This window comes from Poecilia reticulata, linkage group LG7, assembly GCF_000633615.1.
Source record: "Poecilia reticulata strain Guanapo linkage group LG7, Guppy_female_1.0+MT, whole genome shotgun sequence".
Classification (NCBI taxonomy): domain Eukaryota; kingdom Metazoa; phylum Chordata; class Actinopteri; order Cyprinodontiformes; family Poeciliidae; genus Poecilia; species Poecilia reticulata.
In genome coordinates, this window is record NC_024337.1 from 10,191,647 (window position 1) to 10,216,330 (window position 24,684).

At 41.2% G+C, this 24,684-nt stretch overlaps 2 protein-coding genes across 2 annotated transcripts in view; both read right to left on the reverse strand.

The window, feature by feature from the left end:
* On the reverse strand, window positions 1-9,480 carry rbm15 (RNA binding motif protein 15). Its single transcript, XM_017305887.1, has 2 exons — window positions 9,354-9,480; window positions 1-6,045 (listed from the first exon to the last, which is right to left on the reverse strand). The coding sequence occupies exon 2, from the start codon at window positions 5,964-5,966 to the stop codon at window positions 3,432-3,434; it is 2,535 nt and encodes an 844-aa protein (XP_017161376.1). The 5' UTR covers window positions 5,967-6,045; window positions 9,354-9,480; the 3' UTR covers window positions 1-3,431.
* Window positions 9,481-11,243: 1,763 nt separating this feature from the next.
* The window catches only part of alx3 (ALX homeobox 3), a 38,779-nt gene continuing 25,338 nt past the window's right edge, over window positions 11,244-24,684 (reverse strand). Inside the window, exons 4-7 of the mRNA XM_008413279.2 lie at window positions 16,358-16,789; window positions 13,232-13,506; window positions 12,012-12,137; window positions 11,244-11,867 (exon numbers count right to left, since the gene is read on the reverse strand). Coding sequence (XP_008411501.1) covers window positions 11,517-11,867; window positions 12,012-12,137; window positions 13,232-13,506; window positions 16,358-16,739 — 1,134 coding nt within the window. The 5' untranslated portion in view covers window positions 16,740-16,789 and the 3' untranslated portion in view covers window positions 11,244-11,516. The remainder of the gene's footprint in view (window positions 11,868-12,011; window positions 12,138-13,231; window positions 13,507-16,357; window positions 16,790-24,684) is intronic.

The window sequence follows — 24,684 nt, forward strand, 5'->3', positions numbered from 1 at the left end:
ACTCTAATTCAGCTAAAATGGATGGTAGCTGAGTGTGGACTTAAGCTTTTGACATGGAAAGAGTGATCCCGGAACTTCAGTGAATGGTATCCTCTGCTCCTTCCAGCGAAGGCGTGCGTGCTTCATCCCCGGTGCTGCGGCTGACCTCAGATGATGATGTGGTACCGGTTCAACACGGCTCCTCCGGGGAGGAGAGGAGAGGCCAGCGGCAGCATTCCTAGCTGACGTTTGAGCCAATCGTCTTTCCTGACGAGCGGGGGAAATCTGAGTAAAACTGGGCAAAGTGCGATAAAGACGAATCGGACCCAAATCTCCGCAGGGAGACCGAGTGATCTGTCGATGCTCTGCGAATTTCAGAGTTGTCACAATCTCAATTCTCCTGCCTTCTGTTCAGAACCAGAACCGAATGCACGGGGAGACCTTCACGGTGATGCCGAAGCTGCTTCTGCAGGCCGGGTTCAAACAAGTGCTGGCGGCTGCGGCTCCATCCGTCCTGATCAGGTGTTTTTTTTTTTTTGCGTGTCAATAGGAACAGTTGCGGGAGTAAGTTACAACCAGAACCGGCCTCGTTTAAACAAACAGCGATCCTCTGGGAGGGGAGGGGGGGGGAACTCTGGTCTCTCCTCTCTGGAGCTAAACGACTTGCGAATCGTCTCACGAGCAGAAAACAAACATTTTCAAGTGAACAAAACTCCTCGGAAACACAACAAGGCACCGCAGCTCGTTCTCGTCAATTCACTTCCATCGAAGAAACACTTTCCCTTCACATGAACAATTTATTGACAATCGGTCACATCAGGCGCCCAAATGCACTCGCAGTTACGTGAACAGCTTCGCATGGGCACTACGGATTTTCCTTTTTCCCCCATGACATCAAAGCGTACATTGCTCAATTTTTCCCCCACTTAAAAACAGAAGTCATCACAGGTGCGGGATGGACTTACACAACTTAAAGAGCTTCCTCGTCAGCGAGGACTCACACATACAACGGTGCCTTTTTTCTCCCCCCCTCTCTCTCCACAGAGGTTTTTGCAGCTCTGCGTCTTCCAGAGTCCGAAGTTTCAGTGGGTGTGATGTCCAAGTGTACAAGCGAACATGAATGTTTTCATTACACACACACAAAAAAAATAAAAATCTGAAAATTCCTAGCAAGTCGCTACTGCATGACTAAATACAAAAAAACAACAACAAAAAAATTGTCTAAACAATACTGTGGTAAGAAGATCTAAGAAAAATAAAAACATATTGGCAGGCATGAGTTATTGTAATTTTATACTTCTAAAATTAAACTCCACATTAACTGTTGAACCACTGCTAAAACCAAGTAGCTGTACTGATAGCAGGTTTATTAGTTTGTACCATCCACTTACTGGGTTAATTATTACTATAAAAAGGGGAGGGTCACCGGTTCAAGGAAATAAATAAAACTATAAACACAAAAATGTAACTTTTTTTGTCCATAAGTACTTCAGTTTTTATATATATATTGCAATGCTAGATCCTCTCCGAGCAAAACAAGGATGCACAAAAGGATAACACATTAAAAACACAAGAAAAGTTCAGTATTTTCTGTTAGTAGCAGGTGTGGGCTGGTTTCTATGATATCCATAAAAGAATAAAAATGCATTCAACTATTATTTGACCAATGGGAGACACTGAAATTCACAGATATTGTAGAAATTTGGTGTTCCTATTGATGAATCTTAAAGGAATAGTTCAATATTTTTGAAGTGAGGCTCCTTCGCCAATAATAGTTTGCAATGTGACATCACAGTGAGATTAAAAATTAAAAAAAAAAATCCTAAGCATCATGAAAGGCTAGCACAGACCAAAAGACTCGATGTTTTAGCTGATTTTACCTATTTAAAATAACTCAAACTGAACATGTTTGTATCTGTTGAATCCTATTTTAAGAAAAAAAAAAAAAAGAAAAAAAAGTAAAACATTAAATTATTTGTACCTCTAGCAGGTATAAATTTTGAGTGCGTCTAACTGGAAGTGCTAACGTTTTGCATGAATGCCGGGATGAGCAGAGAAGTGTCAAAGATGGCAAATGTAATCCTGGTGGACCAATAGAGCCAACCAGCCAGCACACCCTTACCGCAGTAGCACAGACAAAAATTGACTGAGAAAAGAAGGAAAAAAATCTGATCAAAGCCCCCCTGTGAAAGTTTAGAGGGTTTTAAACCTGCCGATATAATTCAGCCCACAAATATGAACATTTCAAGTTTGGGTTGTTTTGGACGGCTAAGTCAGTTAAAACGGCGAGCCCATCCAACTTGTTAAGACTTTCACAGATTTAGGGAACATTTTTACTTTTCTTCAAACTTAAAGCGATGTGGCCTCTTTCTGTGGCGAATAGAAGCCTCACTTCACAAAAAACTTTAAGCATACGCCTTTAAAACAGATCCTCTAATGTTGGAACAATAACCTCGAAGAAAAAGCACGAATGAGACTCCATACAGTGAAATGTTTGACCTGTATTATTGTCGACCTTCACATTGTCCTCCACCTTTGCACCAGACAAAACATTTTATTCGACTTTAAAACACCCTGCACAACACTGCTTCAGTAAATCACACTCCAAGACGTATCGAACGACTTCAGTAGAAGCAACATAAATATTTCAGGTAGTACATTTAACAGGAATGTGATCAACTGCAGGAGAGCTGTGCGATTTGTTTTAAACGTCGACATTACCAATTGACTTTCCCTTTTTTTTTTCTGTCTTGAAATAGAGGTGGGGGGGGGAATTATGCTCAGCTTCTTTTCAACACTTGAAAAGCTCAATTTTAAACTGCAACATGTTACTGTACTGTAGGTCATGAATGTTCACACAACCAGGGAGGAAAGTTGTTGTAATAACACCACCAGTACAGACCGATGACGTCAAGCACAGCAGCCTAGAGATGGACATGACGGTTTTAGGACATTTTCAAATAAATTGAACTAATATCGTTTTAAATCGGTAGATTAACTGTAATGGTGGTGTTATCGTATAAAATAATTGAATGTCCAACATTTATTATGCTTATAACTGGATGGGTAACCATTTAAACCCATAAATGAACCAAATGATAAAATGACCTAAAGGCTCATAGATGTAACTGGATTTGAACCGATTGAATTTCTATAACAGCCCCGATATTTAACCCCACAAGGCTGATAGTACAGCGGGTTTGTGATTGTGATCGGGTTCAAAAACCCACTAAAATGTACTTAAAAAAAAAAAGAAAAAAAAAGATCTTTTAGTTGTATCGAAGGGCACCTTTTGTCCGTTTAGTGGGTTATATGGCAACATTCAAACACTGGAGAAGCACACTACTGTACCCCAGGATGCAGAACACACAGCATGCAATAATTACTGACATACAGCAGATTTTTTTTTTTTCTCTAATCGCCGCTTCATTCATGTAGTGTACGGTCACTTTTTATGATGCGCCACGAACCACGATCATGACCAGATAGTCCTCTTTGCTTTTTGCCAGAGCTTTGGCAGACGAATCCAAGAACTGCTGGGAGAAATCACAGGGGGGGAAAGCATGAAGGACCCCTGCGTTGTCTTTATCCCGGCTGCCCCCCACGGGCAGGCTGATGACTCCGGCTGCTTGTTTTTGGTTGAGGTAGGACACCAGGTTGCGGAGCGGCCGCTGGGTCGAGGCCGCGGAGTCCGAGAGCGACTCCTCCGTGGCACCGGGAACGGCCAGCAGGATGGCGTAGCCGCCGGGACCTGCCACCTTGATGCGGCGGGACACTTCGTCGAGCTTGGGCTGGTCTAGGCGGAGACGCTGCGTGATCTTCAGCTCGCTCACCTGCCTCCCCGTCGCGCTGTCCATCAGCAGGTCGCTGGCCACGCTGTGGTCGCCCTCCAGCAGGTGCATGTTGGCTGGGAAGTTGCTGTTTTTCAGGAGCAGCATGCCTTGCCAAGCCAGACCGAGTTTGGCGCCGTCCAGCTTGGACGGCTGACCTCCCTTGGAGCTGCTTTCGGAGCGTTCTCTCTTGGCCGGCCCTTTGCCACCGTCAACTGCTTTACGCTTGCGTTCTCCAGCTGCTGCCCCCGCACCACCTGAAGGTCCTTTATCAGAGACACCCTGGCCCTTGAGCCGGCGTTCTGTCGCAACCTGCTCCAGGCTGCTTTGGCGTTCTCTCACTGGAGAGGCTCTCTCGCCTCGCATGGGGCGCTCTGAATCACTGAAACGCCCCCCCTCTCTGCTGCTGCTGCCGGGACTCCCGTCTGGGGAGGCTCGTCTACGTCTTACTGTCCTCTCGGTGCTGTCAGGGGAGAGGTCCAGATGGCGTCCCTCCTCCACGGCACGCCGCTTGCGTACAGGTTCTCGTCCCTGCAGCTCTCGTTCCAGAGACCAAGGCTCCCTCGTCCGCCGCTCCAAATGTTCCAGAGGCTCAAAGGGCGAGGCCCGCACCCGTTCCCGGATGGCGGGGTTGGGCCAGTCGGCTCCAGGGAAGAGCTCTCTGTCCCTGAAATGAAGTGGTGGAGGAGTCCTGTCTCTGACCCGAAGAGGTTCGGGCGTGGCACGGTGAACAAATGACTCGGCCACCATGTCAAACGGCGCTAAGGGGAGAGGCTGCAGGAACTGCTGCGGGTAGCGATGCTCAGAGTCTGCAAAGTCCACCCTGAGCCGTCTCTCTGGTCCTCCCAGAGGAAAACCCCTCATGTGTGTCCAAGCTGCTTGTGCAGCATCTAAACTTTCATACTGAATGTAAGCCCAAGTGTCCCCTTTTCTATAGGCAATGGTCCTTATTGTCCCAAAGCGATCAAACTCTCTGGCCAGAGCAGTTACAGGCACCCAGGGTCCAAGTCCCCCCACCCACAAGCGAGTGGTGGGCATGGGTTTGCCATAACCTATCTTTATGGGGTTGCGACCCACTATTTTGCCAGACATACTAAGCTTGGCACGGTGAGCCATGTCAAGGTTCTCAAATTTCAGAAATCCATAGGTGCTGGTTAGTCCTCTTGTGGGTCTCTTTATGTCCACCTCCGTGATGACCCCAAACCTGTCAAAAGCCCTCCTCAGGTCCGCCTCCGTAACAGATATGTCCAGGTTGCCCAGAAACAACGTCCTGTTGGCTCTTTGGTCGTCTTCAGGGGAGATAAAATCCTCTTCTCTGAACGCTGCCCGCTCTGCAATGAAAGCGGGACGCGCCCTGGCTTCAAACAGAGCAAACTCTCGGTCCCGCTCCAAATCCCTGGGCAGGGGCGGCGGTGGGGGCGGGGGCAACTGTCCCAGAGCCAGCTGCTGCAGCCTGTAGTCTCTGTATCCAAGCCCGGTGGGTGACAGGGGTCTCTGCAGATGTCTGTGACTCTGAGCCGCCACGTACAGGTCCCTCTCCACCGGGGATCGGCTCCGTCTCCGGTTAACGTAGACCGCCTCGATCTTCAGCGGCCGGTCGTAGAGCACCAGCCGGCCCCTGGCGTGCTTAGCGGCTCGGGCGTCCTCCGGCTTTCTGAAATTCACAAACGCTATCCGTCCGTCGCTGCTGCGGCTCATCTTGACGCTCACGTCGCCGAACTTTTTGAATTCGTGAAATAGTCCGTCCTCTATGTCCTCGTCGCTCAGCTGGGAGCCGAGGTCGCTGATTTTCAGTGTTTTGTACTCACTCTCCGCGCTGGGCGGCTGGATCCGCTGCTCCGCTCGCGAAGAGACGCCCCTCGGCGAGGCTAAGTCCAGCGTCAGGCTCAGGCTGTGGTTTTTACCCGCAGCGGACTGACAGCTGTGGTTATTTCCAGTCCGGCCGTGGCCGTCGAAGTCTCTTTCTCTTTTCTCACCGAGTAGACTCCGTCTCGTAGAGCCGCCGTCGCCTTTTGTTGAGCTGTTCCCATTATTACTCCCGCTGGAAACGGACAGAGCCCCCATTTTCTTGCTGGTCGGATGACATCCTCCCCTGTCTCGAATATCTTCCAAGGCCCGGGACCGTTTTTTAATCGGCGACCGCTCTTTGCCTTTCATTTCAGTCCGGGCGGAGTCGATCCTTCCGGTTCGTGGCCTTATCTTAGCACGACTTCTGCACTGCAGGTGCAGAAATGAGCTGAAACGATAAACGGATTTAATCAGTGACCCTGCGGCAAAACAACAACAGTCGCCATTTTGTTAAGATTAGCCTAAAATCCCGCCCCTTCGTTGTGATTGGCTGAAAAGTGGGCAGAAACTTTTAAAATGCCTGTCAATCATTAGCGGAGCCCTTATAAATAAAGCCGTGTCTACCATAGCTGTGTTTTGAAAACAGTTGAAGGTGGTTACTGTTACCGAAGACTGTAAAACAACAAACTCAAGTCTATAATTTAGCTTTTCTTTCACTTTAATTATTACACTATGATAATGTGTCATAAGATTCACAATCAACGACGTTTTGGGCCGTCCAAATACATTTAGAAAAGTGAATGTATTTTAGCAGTTCAATTCTGTAAGTAAAAGCTATTAAGTCAGTGTTTCTCAATCCCACCTGCATGTTTTAGGCGTTTCCCTTCGGCCACACACCTGATTTGAATAAGTGAATGATTAACAGACTTGATGTCTGCATAGGAAGTCATTTGCTCTGGAACAGAGACGCATCTAAAATGTGCAGGGCAGAGGTTCCCCAAGTAGATTAATTTCAGACAAGAGCCAAGTCGGCCCAAAGTATTTTAGAGCTAAGCAGCAGAGTCTGAATTTTCTCAAGGTAGGTCTACGTTGCATTTCTGACCTTGTTTAGTTGCTTTTAGTAATTTATCAAAAATAATTAAAATAATGTTTAAATTCTCAACTAAAAATAATAAAACTAACATCCATCAACCCTTCAATAAATCACACTCCAAGACAGATTATTATTTTTTTTTTATGTAATTGTAACAACATATGATGTAATAGAATGGAAAATTGAAATGCTTGTTTTGAACTATGATCAAATGCAGTCTAATTTTCCCTCAAGACTGTGTCCATACCCAGCTTGATCAAAAACCATCCCTGCAACAACAGTCAACAAATCTCAGTACTTTTACTTCCTGACTTTGCTGAGCTTTTATTGAAATTCTTTTACACCCAACATGACTGAAGATCAAATAAGTAAGTCAAAGAAGTAACTTAATGTTCATGGTTAAATTACAGTTTTCACCTAAAACAATTTCTTTCAACTGCTATTAATTTTCTGAATCGTGCAATTTGACTGACTAGCAATTTAAGAAACTGGTTTTTAGCTAAGTGTTTACTCTAAACATGTCTCAAATGTTCAATATTCAAATAATAATGAGGTTGGACTGTGGTAACTCATCCGAAACGTTGCGCACACACGTCTACAAAACAAGATTTGGCTTCTTATCCAGCAGCAGTCCATGCAAACAATATGGAATATAATGAAACAGAAAAATCCTCCTTTGCGCCTGATGAAACCTGGTTCTGTGTTTTTGTTTTAGTCCTGCAGTGCATTGCAGCACTGTGTGATGCAGATGTTAAGACTTTGTCAAAATTGTAGAATTTATAAGCACATTTCGTTGATGATCACTGAATTCTTCTCGACTTGATCTGATACCACATGGTGGCAGCATTTAAGCAATATTTTTGAAGACTTTTATTGTTTTTACCAGGAAATCAATAAACCTAAGGACAAGCAGTCTTTATTCATAGACAAAAAACTTTTGTTATGAATATTTCTGCTGCATAAATTTCTGTTTAACGGAAGTTTTTGAGACGTCTGTGACCACATCCAATTTACATCTGAAATAACAAAGTAATAAAATGTGATCAAAGCCTATTTACACCAGTCTTCATAATGAATGGCACCTAAAGTGCCTTTTAAGAATTGCATTTTTTTAATCACAGTAGCTTAAACTGTTACTGAATATTTAACATTGTTATATCAATTTGCAAAGCAGCTGCTGATGCTTTGTTCAGCCTCATATTACTAATAAAACGGGAGTTCACCTACACATTTTCACAAGGTCATAGTGGCATATTGACAATCCTTCGTCTTTTCACAATTTCTCCAGATCATCCAGCCATCGGATTTCCAATATTCTCTCTTGTCTTCAGATCAACCAGCAGATTTTTAAACTGGTTGCGTATTTTGATTCCTTATCCTGTCGAATCAGCCAATATTTACGCATTTTGACGTTTTGTAGTATCCATTCACTTTTTAAAATGTTATTTTATACTGAAGAATTATTAATGCTCAAACAAGGATTTTTGGAGGACCAGCAGCATCACAGATCTCCCATCGTACTCAATGGACATGAGGTGCTTTTTCACATGTTCACTATTTGTTTCATGTCAGATCTAGTTGGAGTTTCTGTTGCAGTAAAGCTTGAGGTTAATCACATCTGGCTAAAGTCCATAGTTCCAGTTAATGTCCCAGTAGAGTTTATCAAACCCGATGTGTTTATATTTGCCAAAGTAGAACACAAAATGCTTTTTATTCTTGGCATCATCATTCCCAAGCAACAATTTGGTATGTAAATAGTGTCTAAGTGTTGTTATGGTAACCTGGGGACCAAAACATGCCACGCTTTGCTGTAGCTCTTCGACATGAAGTGCGGTGGATTGTTTTTTTTTTTTACTTCGAGTAAACTCCTTTGTGCCAGTAGCTATAAGGGCAAGTTTAGGGGAGTAAGTATTTCAGAAGAAAAGTAATATGTAAAAACAAACTAAAATAGATAATACTATATTTTAATCAGTTTTTTAAAGGTTTCAGAAATTGTGTGCATTTTTACTCTGATCAGCTGGATAAAATCAAGAGCAACCAAATACTTTCAAAAGTCAGAATTAATCTCAGAATATAGCCAAATGTGATACATTTGTAACTCTAAGACGATTATTATACACCTCAAGTAGAATAATTTATGCAGAAACCAACTACTAGTATGGCACTCCACAAATCTAATCTTTATGAAAGTGTGACAAGAAGAAATTACTGAAAGAAAGCTGTGAGAAAACAAGGCTAAAATTAAACTTCTGTAATGAAAACTAACACTTCACACCACCCTAAACACATTCCTCCATGGTGAGGGTAGCATCATGCTGTGGGGACGCGTTTCTTGGAACAGAGATGTGGAAGATTAGCAAAGTTAATTAGATACTGAATGGAGATAAATAAATTGAAATATTAGAAAATACCCTGCTGGAGTCAACTAAAGACTTGAGACTGGGATGAAGGTTCAACTTCCAGCAGCACAATGACCCTAAAGCTACCACAAAATGGTTCAGATCAAAACCTATGTTAGAATGGCCTAGTCAAAGTCCACACTCAAATCCTCTTCAGAATCTGAGACTAATGTTGACTGAGCTTCAGCTGTTATTCAAAGAAGAATGAGCAAAACGTTCAGTGTCTAGATGTGGAAAGCTGGTAAAGGTAAAGGTAGACCTTACTGCACGATGCCGGTCCAGTTCTCAATAAAAACAGGGAAATGGAGAACATCACTCCAGTTCTAAAGTTCTTACACTGGTTCCCTGTACCTCAGATAACAGACTTTAAAATACTGTAGTAAGTTTTAAAATCACAGAATAACTTAAGAGTAAATTATAGACATGTTGTTGTTGTTGTTATAGCAACCCTCCAGACCAATCGGGTCTTCTGGTTCTGGTCTCGACCAATCAGGTCTTCTGGTTTCAGTCTCCTCTGCTTTCCCAGAACCAGAACCAAACACAGAGAAGCAGCATTCAGTTTATATGCTCCTCTAATCTTTAGCAAACTTCCTTTTAAATCGAGGTTGAACCCCCCTCACCCCCCTTTTTTTTTTAGAGTTGTTTTTGACTAATATTAACTGTAACATCATTAATTTTTCTCTTTTCATCAATTCACTTGAACTTTTCACTCCAATGTAAAGTTTGTTTGTTTGATGTTTTATCATGTGAAGCACTTTTAATTGTCTTGTTGCTGAAATGTGCCATGCAAATAAACTTACCTTACCTTTGCAGTAAAATATGGTTCTTCAGTGTGTTGACTCAGAGGGATGAATACATATCCACATCACTTTTAACACGGTACTCTGTAAAAGATCCTTTGTTTGTCTGTCATATCAAATACCAATAACACCCAATGAAGTTTGTAGTTGTTGCATGACAATATGTGAAAAAGTTGAAAGAAAATTAAAATATTATTGTAAGAATTTCAACTGAAGGAGTAGAGGTCCTACTTTCATCCTGCCTTGCAGCATTTATTCATCACGCTTAAGTCATTTTTGACTAATCCTAAAGACCATTGACAATATTCTTGTTGCTCAAGAATATATGTAATTAAAAAAATATCATCATTCTCTATTTCTTCATCTCTCCAGAACACGGCCATCTCTGTGGTCCCTTCTCTTCTTATCTTCACTTATCCTGGGACGCAGTGGCAGAGCGCCATGTCACTGCGCACTAGCAGTCGTCTCCTACGGCCTGGCTGGAATTCGAGGCTGTGGGTGTGGAAAGTGTTTCTGACGGCTTTGTGCATTCTTCAATTGGAACCACATGCTACAGAGCCTGAACGAGACCTGGCACACGGACCGAGGGAATATCAGATAATCTGCCCTGAGCATTCTAGTCGCAGTGAGGCAGGCAAAGAATAAACCCAGTATTCCTCTTAGCCATCTCCATTCCTTAGAGGACTTTAGTCCACCAGTGAAATATATATATATATATTTTCCTTCCACAGCTCAGCTTGTGCTCTCAGTCCTCAAAAAGACTGACATGTTTGCCCATCTGACACAAATATGTTGGTATTTAGCAATTTAAGCCAGATGGGATGGTACAATACAATGCCATGTTTACTTAGCAGCAAAGTGAAATGTTTAGGACAGAGAACAAAAAAGGAGATATTCCAATGCAAAATATGTCACATGAGATGGTCTGTTTTTCCTCTGAAAGATGAAGGGAAAAAAACGAAGAAGTATATGGTTTGGTTGCAGGAGAAACGTGCCAAATTAAACTTTCTCTATAAAACTATAACTCAGATTGCCACAATAATTAGTTGTGTTAAAAACAAGACAAATAGCTGCATACATGCATGAGCAGCCACGAGTGAAGATTCATTACCAATGGTGTCATGTAGTTGCTGGCTTTCGTTTTGCTCTAATAAACTAAGTCACAGTGTGCACCAGAGCAATAACGTCCCGCAGAGCAGAAATCCACGTTTTATGGTAAACTCGCCCTGTAAAGCATTTCTGTCTCACAACCACATTTCTCCCACATTTCTCCCGCGTCAAGGCTGAGCCGATTCCAGCCGATTCGGTTTTTGTCTCGTCTCAAACCAAAAATTGCATCCTGCCAGACGGCACATGTAAATGGAGGACTTTATTTCTGATCATCACTGATTAATATGATACTTACAGGTTTTTTTACATGCTTAAATAACTTCTTCTTCTTCTTTTATCCCATTACTGTAACAAGAAACTGAAACTGGTGACAAAACAGGCATCTGCGTTTCCGAATTTCCATCACTTTTCCAACGGTGTTCTGTGAAAACGGCATGAGTGAAACATGCGGGCGGTGTGTGTTTCTGTGGCTGTGTGTGCTTTGGGTCAGTCAGTGTGTTAAGGGGACCACTGGTGGTCATGTGGGCCAGGAGATGATGCTGCCCGGCTCTTTGGCTTTCATTCGCAGCGCCACCAAACCCGTTGGTTTGTAGTCGCCCTCTGGCCCCTCGATGGCAGGCGGGCCGAGGCCTCCCGGGAAGCTGTGGAGGGAGTAGAGGCCGTTGATGGCATGGTGGTGAGGCGGGTGGTGGTGGTGGTGTGGGTGGCTGGGGGAGGCAGGCATGCTCATGAAGCCCTGCAAGTTGCTGTGGGGGTGAGGATATGGACTCATGCAGGACGATGGGATGGAGTCGGCTCCTAGGACACAGGCGGCACCTGAACTGCCCCCCGTAGCTGAAGCGGTGCCTGGCCACAGGTTGCCCTGCATCTGGATGATGACAGATTTAGGATGGGAAACTTGATGGAAAGGAAAAGTGTAAATCCTTCTTATAGAGTAAAGTGCTCTGAAAGCATGATTGGAAACAAGTCAGATTTCCTGTGGAGTAACTTGTCGGATTTTGGAGTAACTCACCTGATACGCATCGTGACGAGGGAGAAGAGAAATATCGTAAGACGCTGCAAAGTGGTTGCGGACATCCTGCATCTTCCCGTAGCGTTCCCGTTTCCTCCATTTGGCTCGACGGTTTTGGAACCACACCTTTGAATCAAAGAGAAAAACAATAAATAAAGTGCCTTGCAGAAATATCCGTACTACGTGAGCGTGTCGTAAAGTTACAACCACAAACTTAACTGGATTTTATGTGGATTTCATGAGACAAACTAACACAATGGTGCGTTTAATTGGGAAGTGGATTTTTATTTTATTTAACAGTTAAAATGAAGTACTAAGTTTTCCATGTTTTGCCCAAAATTCCTCATTGGATTTACATCTGGACACATCTTTCTTGTCCAAGGTGAAGAAACACTGCCGTGTTTCATTATCGATTTGTTATCTACATCATAGCATTTTGAATTTTACATTTAACTTTATTTATCTTCCAGTGAACTCTGACAAGCTTCCCTTTATGCACCAAAAGAAAAAAAAGCTTTCCAACAGCATGATGATGCCTCCACCATGTTTCACAATGTAGATTCTGTTAGTGTTGGGTTTCTGCCACACATTGCTCTTTGCACATGGACCAAAATAATTATTTTTAACTTAATCTGATCAAAGTTTCTTCAGCCACACCACATGTTTGCTTTTTCTGCATTTCTCGTGCCAAACTGCAAATCAGTTTTATTTTGGCTTTTTCAGCAACAACTTTTTCTTACTAGACACACAAATTGTTGCTCAATCTACAGATTTTCCCAGCTGAGCTCGGGATCTTTGCAGTTCCTTCATAGGTACCACGGACCTTGAGGATCACTGATTAATGCAGGCCGGTCAGTTTAGGTGGACAGTCATGTTGTTGATCAAAAATTGGCTCAATTTACAAATTAGGCAACTAGCAGAGGCATTTGGTTGCACTGAATTTCATTAGAGAATAAATTTGGCTAAATAAATACTTGCTACGCTTTTCAAAATATTATTTACCAATAAAAAAAAAATGAAGCCACGCCAAACAAAAACAAAAAAAACTCATTAAAGTTTATGATTGTAGCCTGTCAAAATGTGAAAAATATTTAAGGCACTTCTAAAGGCACTGACTGTAATATTAAAAGATGTTAGTCAAAACCAGCACAGCTTTAGGATGCATAATTGTAATTCCTATTAAGTTCTTAAACCCAAGGTTAAAGGTGTGACGCACACACCTGAACCCGGGCCTCGGTGAGCTCCGTCCTCAGCGCCAGCTGCTCCCGGGCGTACACATCGGGGTAGTGCGTCTTCTGAAACACTTTCTCCAGCTCCTCCAGCTGGAAGGTGCTGAAGGTGGTCCGGTTGCGCCGCTTCTTGCTTTTCCCTGATAAGTCTATGGAGTCGGCGATGGAGTCGCCCTGCAGGCCGCCGCTCTGCTCCTTCAGCTTGCCGCAGCAGTCTGGGCCGATCCCAGGGTAGACCATGGCTTTTAGAGCGCCTTTCTCTCTGACTGAGGAGCACACAGAGGAAAAGCTGAGTCACTGAAGTTCTCTTTCAGGAACTTCATTGAACTAGGTTTGTGTTTGGGTGCCAGGCTTACTTCAGTAAAACTTTTGAAAGACTTTGACTCAAGTTGGACTGCAGCTCAATGTTTAAGTGTTTAATTTGGCCTTCAGTCAACTTCTTGCCCTCCTGAACATTTTGAAGCCAAGCTCAATCTTAAAAGTTGAAAGATTATTTTAACTGCCATAACCAAATTAAAGTTTATTTTACAAACATGTGGAGCAGAAAGTTTATCGGTGACCTTTACACTTCAAGTCAGCAAGCTCAATGTTAAACCCGACAGATGAAGACAACACGAAGTTAAACAGCATTTAGTGTTGTTGTCACTAAATGCTTATAAGGCTACATTTTGAAATGTAATAATTTGTCTGTTAATCCTTTAATTGAGAAATGTGTTCACTCTTATTCACGATGGCCTTAAACTGTTTTTTTATTTGTTGTGAATATTTTATAAACTCTGTGAGTCTGAGAATATTTTTTTAACTAATACGAGCCAATAAATGCAACAATTTTCACTCTCCGACGAAATATTATTTTTTTTAGCTGTTTCACCTTAATGTGGTTTTAACTTTCAAGTTTACCATGGGAACTTACAATGTTTTCAGCACATCTTTCTTATAAACTCTTTAAAAAGTTGACACCACTAAGCCAAAAATCATTTAGAACAGCTTCTTCATATGGTTTAAATGAGAGCTGCTGATGTTTGCTTGTTTCTCACTTTGGTTTACGAATTCAAACAGCCAAAATAATCAGTCTGAGACTCCCGAGGAAAACTTAGAAACACAAGCAACGCTAATTCTGATTTAATTTGATCAGAGCAGACAAACTATATTTAGGCGGTAAACAGGCCGCTGGGCTTGAATTCAATTGAAGAGCAGCATCTCAGTTGAAGGTGAGAGAACTGAAAAGGACGTGTGACTGTTACAGGAAAAACAGAAACATAACTTTTACTTTACATACATGTATAATTATAAAGAACTCATGAATTAACGAAGTGCTTTTTTTCCCTCCTTGTTGGGTCATGTAGGAAATGTGAAAGCTTAATTTTGCTTCCTGTTGTCAGAGCAAGAACAGGGTAGCTCCCCTCCTGCAGTGTTTGGATGTTGTTGTCTGTTTTCATTACGTTTAACCCTTCAGTCCAGAAGTGAACTACTCCATCTATTTGCAAACACCCACTCACTGGGGGCATGCTGACTCCCCTACTTTGCTTTTCTCCTAATATAATGTAAGGCCAAACGCAAAATGCTGCGGACTGCAACATTAATTTCCTCATGTCCATTAGATCCAACCTTACGCCGCAAACTGAAAATGTTCTCAGCCGCAAACATGGGCCGCAGGGCATTGAGCAGCTTTTAGCCTGTCAAGAACTCACATCCGCTCGGCCTCCGTGGGCGAAACTGAAGATGCATATCATATAGAACGTACGGCGCAGAGGGAGTATCTCCAAAAGCAAAAGCAAGGCGTATCGAGCTGTTAGCAGGGGGATGCCATGGGATCCATCAGGACTGAAGAAGTCGACCTCTCCATCTACATTTAATGTGATCAGGTTTTTGGGGCATAGTTCTTGCAACTTTTAAAGTAACTGAAGGAACTTTTCATATTTAAAATAAATCCTATATAAAGACTCTGAGGTTTTGTGTATTTTTACACAAAATCAATTGATTTTACATACAAATGTTTTAAATTATTATTAAGCGTAACTGTTTTATTACATTTACAAGTGTCAGTGTGGAATAAGATCAAAAAAGTGTATTTCTCATTGAAACATTCAGTAGAAATTATAAAATAAACAAACTTACTTGGGTAGTTTTTATTTTATTGTGTGTTACTGAAAATAAAAAGGAATACAGCTGCCTACAACAATCTAGACAGGCAGATGGAAAAATAAAAAATTTAAATAACACGCAAACTAAAAATGATTGCTGTCCTAAAATAAAATAAAAAGCCATTACAATACATAATTTAAAGATTAACGAAACAAATCTTTTTAAATATCCTATTTAAAAAGATTTTAAATAGGATATTTAGCAGCATTTACACCGGAGACAATCTAAGCAAGTCCAAAAAGAAGCATTTTTTTTAACAATAGTTTAGGAACAAATTATTTCGGTGAACAAAGTAAGAGAGTTTCCCAAGAGGTCACAAACACTTGGAAGGCCAGCAGCCTCCTAAACCAAACAGGATCTAACTGAAATATTAGAGTTTATTCTCACAGCTCCTTGATCATCACCTGAAATATTATAGAAATCTATGTTTTTGTCTTGAGCAAAAGCACAACCTTTGTTGTATTATTCCGGATCCAGATTTTACAACGATTTTATCAACGAAGATTTCCTCTACTGCTTTGCAAAACCCACCAGAACTAATAAACAAAGCGAAATGGAACATGTGCACAAGCTTCGATTTAACAAAAAGCATTTAACATTATATTTTGATGCAGTTGAGCACCGTTCTGTGATCTGTTTTATTTTTTTAAACAGGAAAATTGTGACAAAGACGCTGGTGAATGGGAAGCGGCGACTTACTGAACCATAAACCTGAATGTTTGATTCAATTACGCTCATGAATCCAACATGAAACAAAAGCATTAGTTGCACGAGAGACAGAAACGTAACTTTTAATTACAAATTTGATGCAATATTTGTAAATGTTTTCCACTCGCCATCCTCTCCACATCCAACCACATTTCGGTGTGATGCTTAAACGCGTCCTGAGAAAATTTAGTAAAATAAGTCGCCAATCGTGCAATTACCACCCTCTCTTTATGATTATTACGCTTATGTTTGCTTTTAACTCACCGTCTGAGCTGCTTTCATAAAACGCCGCTTTGTCGCTTATCAGCGCTTTGTGCTCCGGATTTAAACTGTCCAGAAACTTGCCATGTTTGGGAGGAGACGCGGCCGCAGAGGAGACGCGGCCGTGCGTAAAGTCCGCAGCATCTCCAAACCTGCCCATGGAGGCGGCTGCGTACAGGTCCCCACGCAGGCCGAGACGGTGAGGAAGCGACGCCACAGCGGGATGGGCAGCAGGATGATGGGAGGGTTTCTGCAGCTCGTCGCAGGGGAGAAAGGAGCCGGAGCCGGAACCACTGCCTCCGCCGCCGCGCTCGAGTCCCGGAGAGTTGGCCGGTGTCCTCCCGCCGCTCTGGGCGGAGAAAGGCAAACAGCTCTCCGTCTCCATGGTTCTCGTCCAGTAGGCAGTTGAGACAACAGCGACTGGGCGCTGGCGGCCTGGGCACAGTGAGGGATTTTCACGTTTTTTTTTCTCTCTCTCTCTTCTGTGTTCAAGTCAAGTGGGTGGGATTAAACAGATCAGAAACAAAGACCCGTGAAACGTCCACTGAAGGGTTGATGTGTGAGATAGGTGTGTGTGTGTGTGTGTGTGTGTGTGTGTGTGTGTGTGTGTGTGTCCGGTAGTCTGATATAATCCGCCAAAAATGTAATCACGGGCGGTTTTAACCATCTCATTAATATCATACATGTTTTTTGGAGCCATGTCAGATCAAACGGGTCACACCGCAGCCACGGCCGTTTATTTTCCTTCATTTCATCTTTTCGCTTGTCTTTCTAATTCCTTCAACTCCATATTTGCACAAAGAGCAAGGTTTTTTATTTTATCCGATTTTTCCTATCAAAATGAAATGTTTTAGGCGGCTGTAAAATGATTCAGCTCATATTCATGTTGTAGAAAGCCGCGCCGGGGCCTTCGTCGGAAAAACACCGAAGATTCAAATTAAAACACAAATAAAGTTCAGTTCGGCCAGGCATCTCTCAAAATATACAGGACACCGTTAAAGGACTGGCCATTTATCTAGACAATTTATTTGTTTTATTAACGATTCATTCAAATATGACATTGATTGTTTTTTGTTTTTTTTAAATACATTTCTTTGTTGTAATTACAACAATCAAACCCTCATAACCACTGAACACAGTTTTGCTTGTTTCACTTTTTGACGATTTATCGCTGGTTAAGATTTGGTCATGTTTGTTTAAGGTTTTAATTTTTTTCTAATATGTGATAAAAGAAACAAAAGATACAAAAAATATACAATTTAAATAATTGAAAATAAACCACCAAATTGTTTCTCTAGCAGGCGATGATATGTAAAATAATAATAATAATAATAATTATAATAATAATTTAAAAAAATCACCTGTTAATGTCTTAATTATCTGAACGACAAAATTATGATGCGTCTTTTCTTAAGGAATTGTCTGTCAAATAATAATTAAATACTTAGGTTAGAGTCAAGCTTTTATTATTATTATTATTATTATTATTATTATTATTATTATTATTATTATTATTATTATTATTATTATTATTATTATTATTATTATTATTATTATTATTATTATTATTATTATTATATAATAACATAAAATAGATCATTTCTTTCTCCTTAAAAAATAAATAAAAAGTAAGAAGATATCCCAGTTTAAAATTTTCAATAAGTACTAGAACATTTAAAAATGGCAAAATATATAAAAAGTTAATGAAAAGAAGGATGTATTTAAAGTTAAACTGACGTAATTTTTTTTATGATGATGTTTAAAAATTATGGTTTTATGATGTATGCTGTTAATAACCCACTATTATAAAAAAAACACACCTGGTTGAAGCTGCTGTTGTTAAGATAAGGCAGAATAAAGGAAAAACAATACATTTCAAGAGTAGCTGCAGTTCAAACACTTAAACTCTTGATCTGTCATAATAAATGACTCTGAACACACAGACTGAATTAGCAAAACATTAATATGAGGATCATATTAATTCCAGCCTGAAGTGAAATTTTAAGTTTGCTTAGTCCGCTGTTTTTGTTTGTTTCTTATTCGAGCGAAGAAAGTTAAAGTTTCCTAAACAACAGAAACAAAAGCATAACAGCAAAATTTGTTCAAGGGTCGTGGCAGAAGATGTGTTATTCTTCCTCCCCATCCAGCTGCAGTGTGAACACACTGAGACTCAGCATTAGAAGAAAGAGCTTTTGATTCGGACGAGTTATCTCAGATCTAGACGGACCTCATCCAAACACGCTGCACTCACAGGCTTCAGACGCAGCGCCGTTAGTTTTTGGGGGGCATCTCAAAGTCTCTCTGGATCCCCGAGGCCGCGCGCTGCTCAGATGATGGACAAGTGGATAAACATGAGGTCCATTTGCTTGGAGAGGCAAGTTCTTTTTCTTTTTCTTTTTTTTTTGTTTCCCCCTCATTCAGTTGCATGGGGTAAAACTGCTAGAAAACAAATACATGGTTAGATTTTTCTGCTCCTGATAAAAGTTTCCAGTTTTTGGTTGATGGAATTTAAATTTGATGGAATTTGCTTTCAAAGTTTCACATTTTCCTTGAATGTGCTCCTTATTGCGAGGAACTTGCAGAGGTGAGTAGAGCTTCAAACATGCATGAGAAAACGTTTCTCTCCCCTTCTGCCGCCTGAGGCAGTACAAGCTCTCCTAAACCTCAAACTCAGCCCAGTGCTTTGTAAAAAAAAAAACACCCAGAAGATCAGCTATGAGCTGAGCTGCAGCAGGTGACTTGCTCTCTACTGACATCGATTATTCATAAGATGTGCAGATGGATGAGTAGATCTCTTGCGAAAGATTCCGGTCAGATGTGTGCATGTTGTGGATTAATTAACTACAACATAGAACAACCATCGCTGCACAGAAAAGCCCAAGACTAAAATGCGTGTTTAGGTTAACTGAAACAAGGATCCTTGATCAAATAAAGCGGGGCCTTTGTGTGATCTCCGCCTGTGATGTGTGCAGGTGACGGGTTTAGCCAGGAAAACGCCAGATAAACAGTGTCAACACTGTGTCACTCTCGCGCTTCCGGTGCCCCTAAACCCATGTTCATCCAGCTTGTCCTGGGTATGACCCTGCACAGGAAATCAGTTCAGCCTGTTCAGAGTCCCAGTTCCCCTTCCTCCTCCTCCTCCTCTTTCTCCTCCAGCAGCAGTGGTTCTGGGCACAGACACCATGGAGAAAGGTGACCCCCGCACTCTCACTGCTCGACATGCAGCCCTCTGGCTAAAGAGGAGCTTCCTCCTGCATGGGACACCTGGCACCCTCCATCTGCAGCACACAAGTGCAGTGCAGGTCAGAATTTTACATACTCTCAAACATTTGACTGCCATATCTGAGAATAATCCATGAGCCACAAAAGCTCAAACTTACGATAGAGTGGTGGACCAGTTTCACTTAAACTCGACTGAAAGTTGCTCCAACCTTTATAGTTTCTAAAGGAAACGTTTAGGGTGGTGGGAGCATCATGCTGACGGTCTTTCTCGTTAACAGCGATACAGGAACGTCACACAACTTGAGTGGATTAATGAATGAACAGAAATTATTTCAAATTCTTTAACTTTGCTTCTAAATCTCCAGTTAGATGGTGGAACCGTTGGGCGATCCGACGAAACGACGACTGCAAAGCTTGTTTTGGAAGGGATGAAAAAGGCTAACATCACAATTCAGGAATTATCCTTGCGTCAACTCCATCGAACATTTATGGATTATGCTGCATAAAGGCTGTCTTCATGCCAGTTTATTGTTCATGGTTGAAGTGTTTCTCACAACTCCCAAAGAGACATTTCACTAAATGTATGTATGGTCTTTTGAATGACTTTCACAAATTCACATGAATCTTTTTCCGATCTGAATCTGCAGCCAAGATGGTGTATTAATGTCATCAATTCAAATACTCAGACCTTCATTAGTGGCATCTAGACGCTGTACGTCTGGATCATAAAAGCAGAAGGATTTTCTCAGATCAGGCCAGATAAAGTCGATAAACTGTCCAAAATTAAAGTTGGATGTGCATTAAAAAAATGTAAAGTGGGCTTGTTGATTTATTCTACCAGTGATCTTTTAAAACAAGAAACCACTGACAAATACTTTTGAGGTCATTTATTGTTCTAGGTTTCAGTCGTTTCAGGTAACAAACAATATTTAATTACACATTTACATTTACTAACAGACTTCTTCCTTCCTGCAGAGAAGCTTAAGAAACTGTGGATTAGAGTGATTTAACTGTATTAGAAACACTCTATTGATGAAAAGCGAGGCCTGTTTAAAAACATATGTTATAGCTCATTTTCAATGCCCCATCTGAGTAATAGCTGTATTAATAAATTACTCTACAAATTGAGAATGTAATATCTGTCTTATTCCTGTTTACATCATTCAGCTGTGAGCATCTTGAGTCAAACAATCCAAATTTTTACCGTCTTTAAGATGGGAAGGGAATATATGTGTGTATGTCTGCTCTTAACTCTGTGCAGATTTAGATGGAATTTTTTTTACAAAAACTCTGATTTGCACATAAAGTCTTGTTTTTAAAATTCATTGAAGTTGTTCTTAGGATTATAACACGGAAGAGAGCAAAACCAAATAACAAAATAATAATTTGTGACTTATTCCCATCACGAGAGTTTGAAAACATCTGACCAGAACTGCTTCTGCTTTTCAAAAAGACGAGGATGAGCCGGAAAACCTTAACGAAGGGACGAAGGATTTGAGTCGCCAAATGAAGTGGAAGGATCCAACCTTTTATGGTGAGAAACAAGCGGCTGGAGGAAGAAGATATAAAGTCTGCTCCGCCAGATGAATACCAGCACAGGACAGGCTGCTCAAACAAGGAACCGCTCTCAACTTCTTCGTCTGGCTGTCACCGCCTGGGGCCTTTCCCCTCACGTACAGGGTGGCGATTCAACCTGAGGTTTGTATTAGAATAGGAGAAGGATAGCTAATTTAATTACTGGGCCATGAATGCACAGAGATGATCCCATATGTAGAGGCAGTGCTCCTTTCAGAGGCCTCCCTCACAGCCTCCGGTGCATGGCCAGAAGCTGCAGATTCAGCTGAGGCCGTGATTGACAGCTGCCGACCTCGGGGTCGGACGGCCGGGCGAGGTGCATTCTGGGAAGCTTGCTGCGGTCTGCTGCAAGTGAGATGGGAAGTGGGGCGGCTGTCCTCTGTCTGACCTCCTGCGAGGCGTCGCTGCACAGCCCAGAGAGTGTTGGGATCCCCAGCCACAGCACACCAGGGGACAGGCTGGCCACAGTCTCCTAATGAGCAGACAAAGACTTTTCCTCAGACGGTCCTCGAATAAAGATATTTATTCAGCCGAGTTTTGGAAAAATAGAAGTTTGTCCTTTCTTCTACCAAGGAAGAGTCAAAACATGCGTTCGGATGAGCCCACCAGTAAGTTTTTTACACTCAAAGACCCTAATGTTTGACGCTGCAATGACAGCATCTGCAGTATTCCTTGTTGCACATGTGAAAGCTGTTTGTCTGTGGTCCATCCATCATTCGCTCTCTGTTAGTTAGCCGCCTCGCTCGCTGTTTTCTGACAGCTGGAATCGAGATAAAACAGAAACAAGGACAAATATTTAAAAGTGATAATCCGGTAATAATTATCCAGAGTGAGCAGGAACAAGAACGACAGGGTAAGAGTTCAACTTAGTTTATAAAGGGCCTATTTCTGACTTATTTTTTAGTAGAAAATGCCCATAAAGGAGCAGACTAAAGCCCTGACACCCCGGCTGCCCATTAAAGGACAGTTCAACCAGTTTTACATTGCTTAAAGAGTGACGGATGAACTCGGCACAGTAGCTCAGACACAGAAGTAGGCCCACCACTTTAAGCGATCTCCAGCCTGTCGTGATAAATGCCTCCCTGTTCCGACGAACCTAATGAGGGACAGGCCCATTTGGCCTCACTCCTTCCTCACAATCTGCAGGAATCTGTAAACATGTACCTCAGCAGAACCATCTGGATGCTGCAGATTTAAGCCCAGCTCCACCGGACACACGGCCGAGCTATGAATAAATAAACCCGATATCTAAACGTGTGTTTAAAACAGGCGTCCAACCCCCCCCCCACACACACACACACACACACACACACACACACACACACACACGCACACACACCTTCCCCTCTCCCCCAAAGTTTGGAAAGTATGTCCAGATGGTGACTGCATGTCAGAGAATTTCAGGAGTTTTTTTTCTTTCTTTTTTTTATTACTATTTTGTGCTATGGAAAAACAGGATATTTAAATAAATAAATAAACTTTATGTAAATAGCAGCTTTCACAGCTGAAAACCACAATGTTCTTAACAACTGATTAATTTAATTAATAAATCAATAGAATATTTAGCTTCTTTTAAAGGGACAGTATTACACATGGTACATAATACATAGTGACATTTTATAGCACAATCCAGTATTAACTGGAGTTGTTAGAAAAGTAGCATTTTCATAACAATATATATATATATATATATATATATATATATATATATATATATATTAAAAGAAAAATAAATTGAGGTTGCAATCCAACGCCTTGAAATTCGCCTCTGTCTCTTTAAGCAGCTCTTGCTGCTTCTAACACGTCATCACAACACTTTAACAACTGAGAAGAGGCTGATATGATCATCTCAGCAGACACGCAGCTCCACCAGGTCTTTGCTAATTGCTGCTGCTAGTCTGGAGGAGCTGAGCGGGGGAGTCGCGGGTGACGGATGCTCTGTGCAGCAGAAGCTCAGCTGATGACGGCAGCGCTAAAGAGGAGCGTTGTGGACCAGGAAGCACCTGGTGAGGCAAAGTGTTTAGCACTACAGGAGATTAAAGGGTTTCTCAAATATGCATGAAAGAATCAAAGCAACGCTCCATCTGTTTTTTTTTATTAGGGAAAAGCATTATTAACATCATATAAAGCTCAAAACATTCCATTTAGCATAATACTACCTCTTTAAAAAAATGTTTGTTCATGATGTAAACCACAGAGTATCATCTCATTTTTACAGATATGTAATATATGTGCTTTTTAAATCTCCTAAACATTGTGTTTGATGCTTAAAATGCAGGAAGCGGTCAGTGACTGATCATGGTTTAATTTTTTTCAACCCTGCAGCGTCAGAAGACGTCATCATCGCTGCTGCGGCTGCACGGTGAGCGAATGAATAAACTTTTTATTATGGGACATTTAGAGACAGATGCAGACTAATGGCGCCGACATTTTATTTGATATTAAAATATCAAGGCAGCAATAAATCAGTATTTATTTATGATTTTGCTCTTAAATTGTCTGTCCCCTGTGGGTAATTTATGAACTGAGTTCAAAACCGCGCAGCTGTCATAGTGATTTATAACACGTTACTGAGAACAGATCGACGACGAAATACACTTTATTTAATTAGTTCTATATGTCATAATTCAGTAAAATTGGCCCAGGGTCGTTCTAGTTTATTTTAAATACATATAATTTCAATTTCTTTGATGGAAGAAAACTGATTTTTAAACATTTCACACACTTTGTAAATTATTCTTGTTAAAAGTCTTCAACAGAGTTTCCAAGTATTTTATTTACTAAACAAAGGAAAATAATTTTAATATAGAAATGTTGCTTATTGTGGGCCCATATTATACAAATTCAAATATTGGTATTTTATAGTTGGATTAGTAGCTGTCAGAGTTTACTGTGTTTGGAGCAAATATTTTTCATCGCCTTGCAGAAGTACACTTATCCCTTGAACATTTTCACATTTGGTCAGATTCAGTGTATTTAATCATGTATTTTACTCATAATTGAGAAGAAAAAAGATGCTTGGTTTCACAAATAAAATCTCAAATGTGTGGCTTGAGTCTATCTGTTATACTGCAAGTCCAACCTGCACAGTCACACTTAATGAATTACAATATGAATCCTAATGAGTCTCATTTGTGATATTTAAAGAACCTTTTGAAAATAACAACCTGTAGTCAGAAATCAAACATACTTTTCATTAAACCCACATTTCTGAATTGTGTTTTGTCTGTTGATCTGATGTAAAATGTTGTATTTTCAATGGCTGTAAGTGAAAAAAATCATGATTTAATTTAATTTACAGTTAAGCACGATAACTATAATTAATATTCTACATGAGTATATAACATTATACATGTAAATAAAAAAATTTAATTACTTCAGTAACTGTCTGTATATACACTTGTTCCTATCCAAAATGGCTCAGTGACATTGGATAGAGAGCATCTGTGAACATACATTTTTAAGCCTTATAATGACTAAATATATAATAAATTAAATTTGGGTTTTGGACTTTGACTGAGCTATAGGGATGT

Coding starts and splice junctions, on each gene's coding strand:
- rbm15 (XM_017305887.1), bottom strand. CDS start 5,966: ATGAAAGGCAAAGAGCGGTCGCCGATTAAAAAACGGTCCCGGGCCTTG.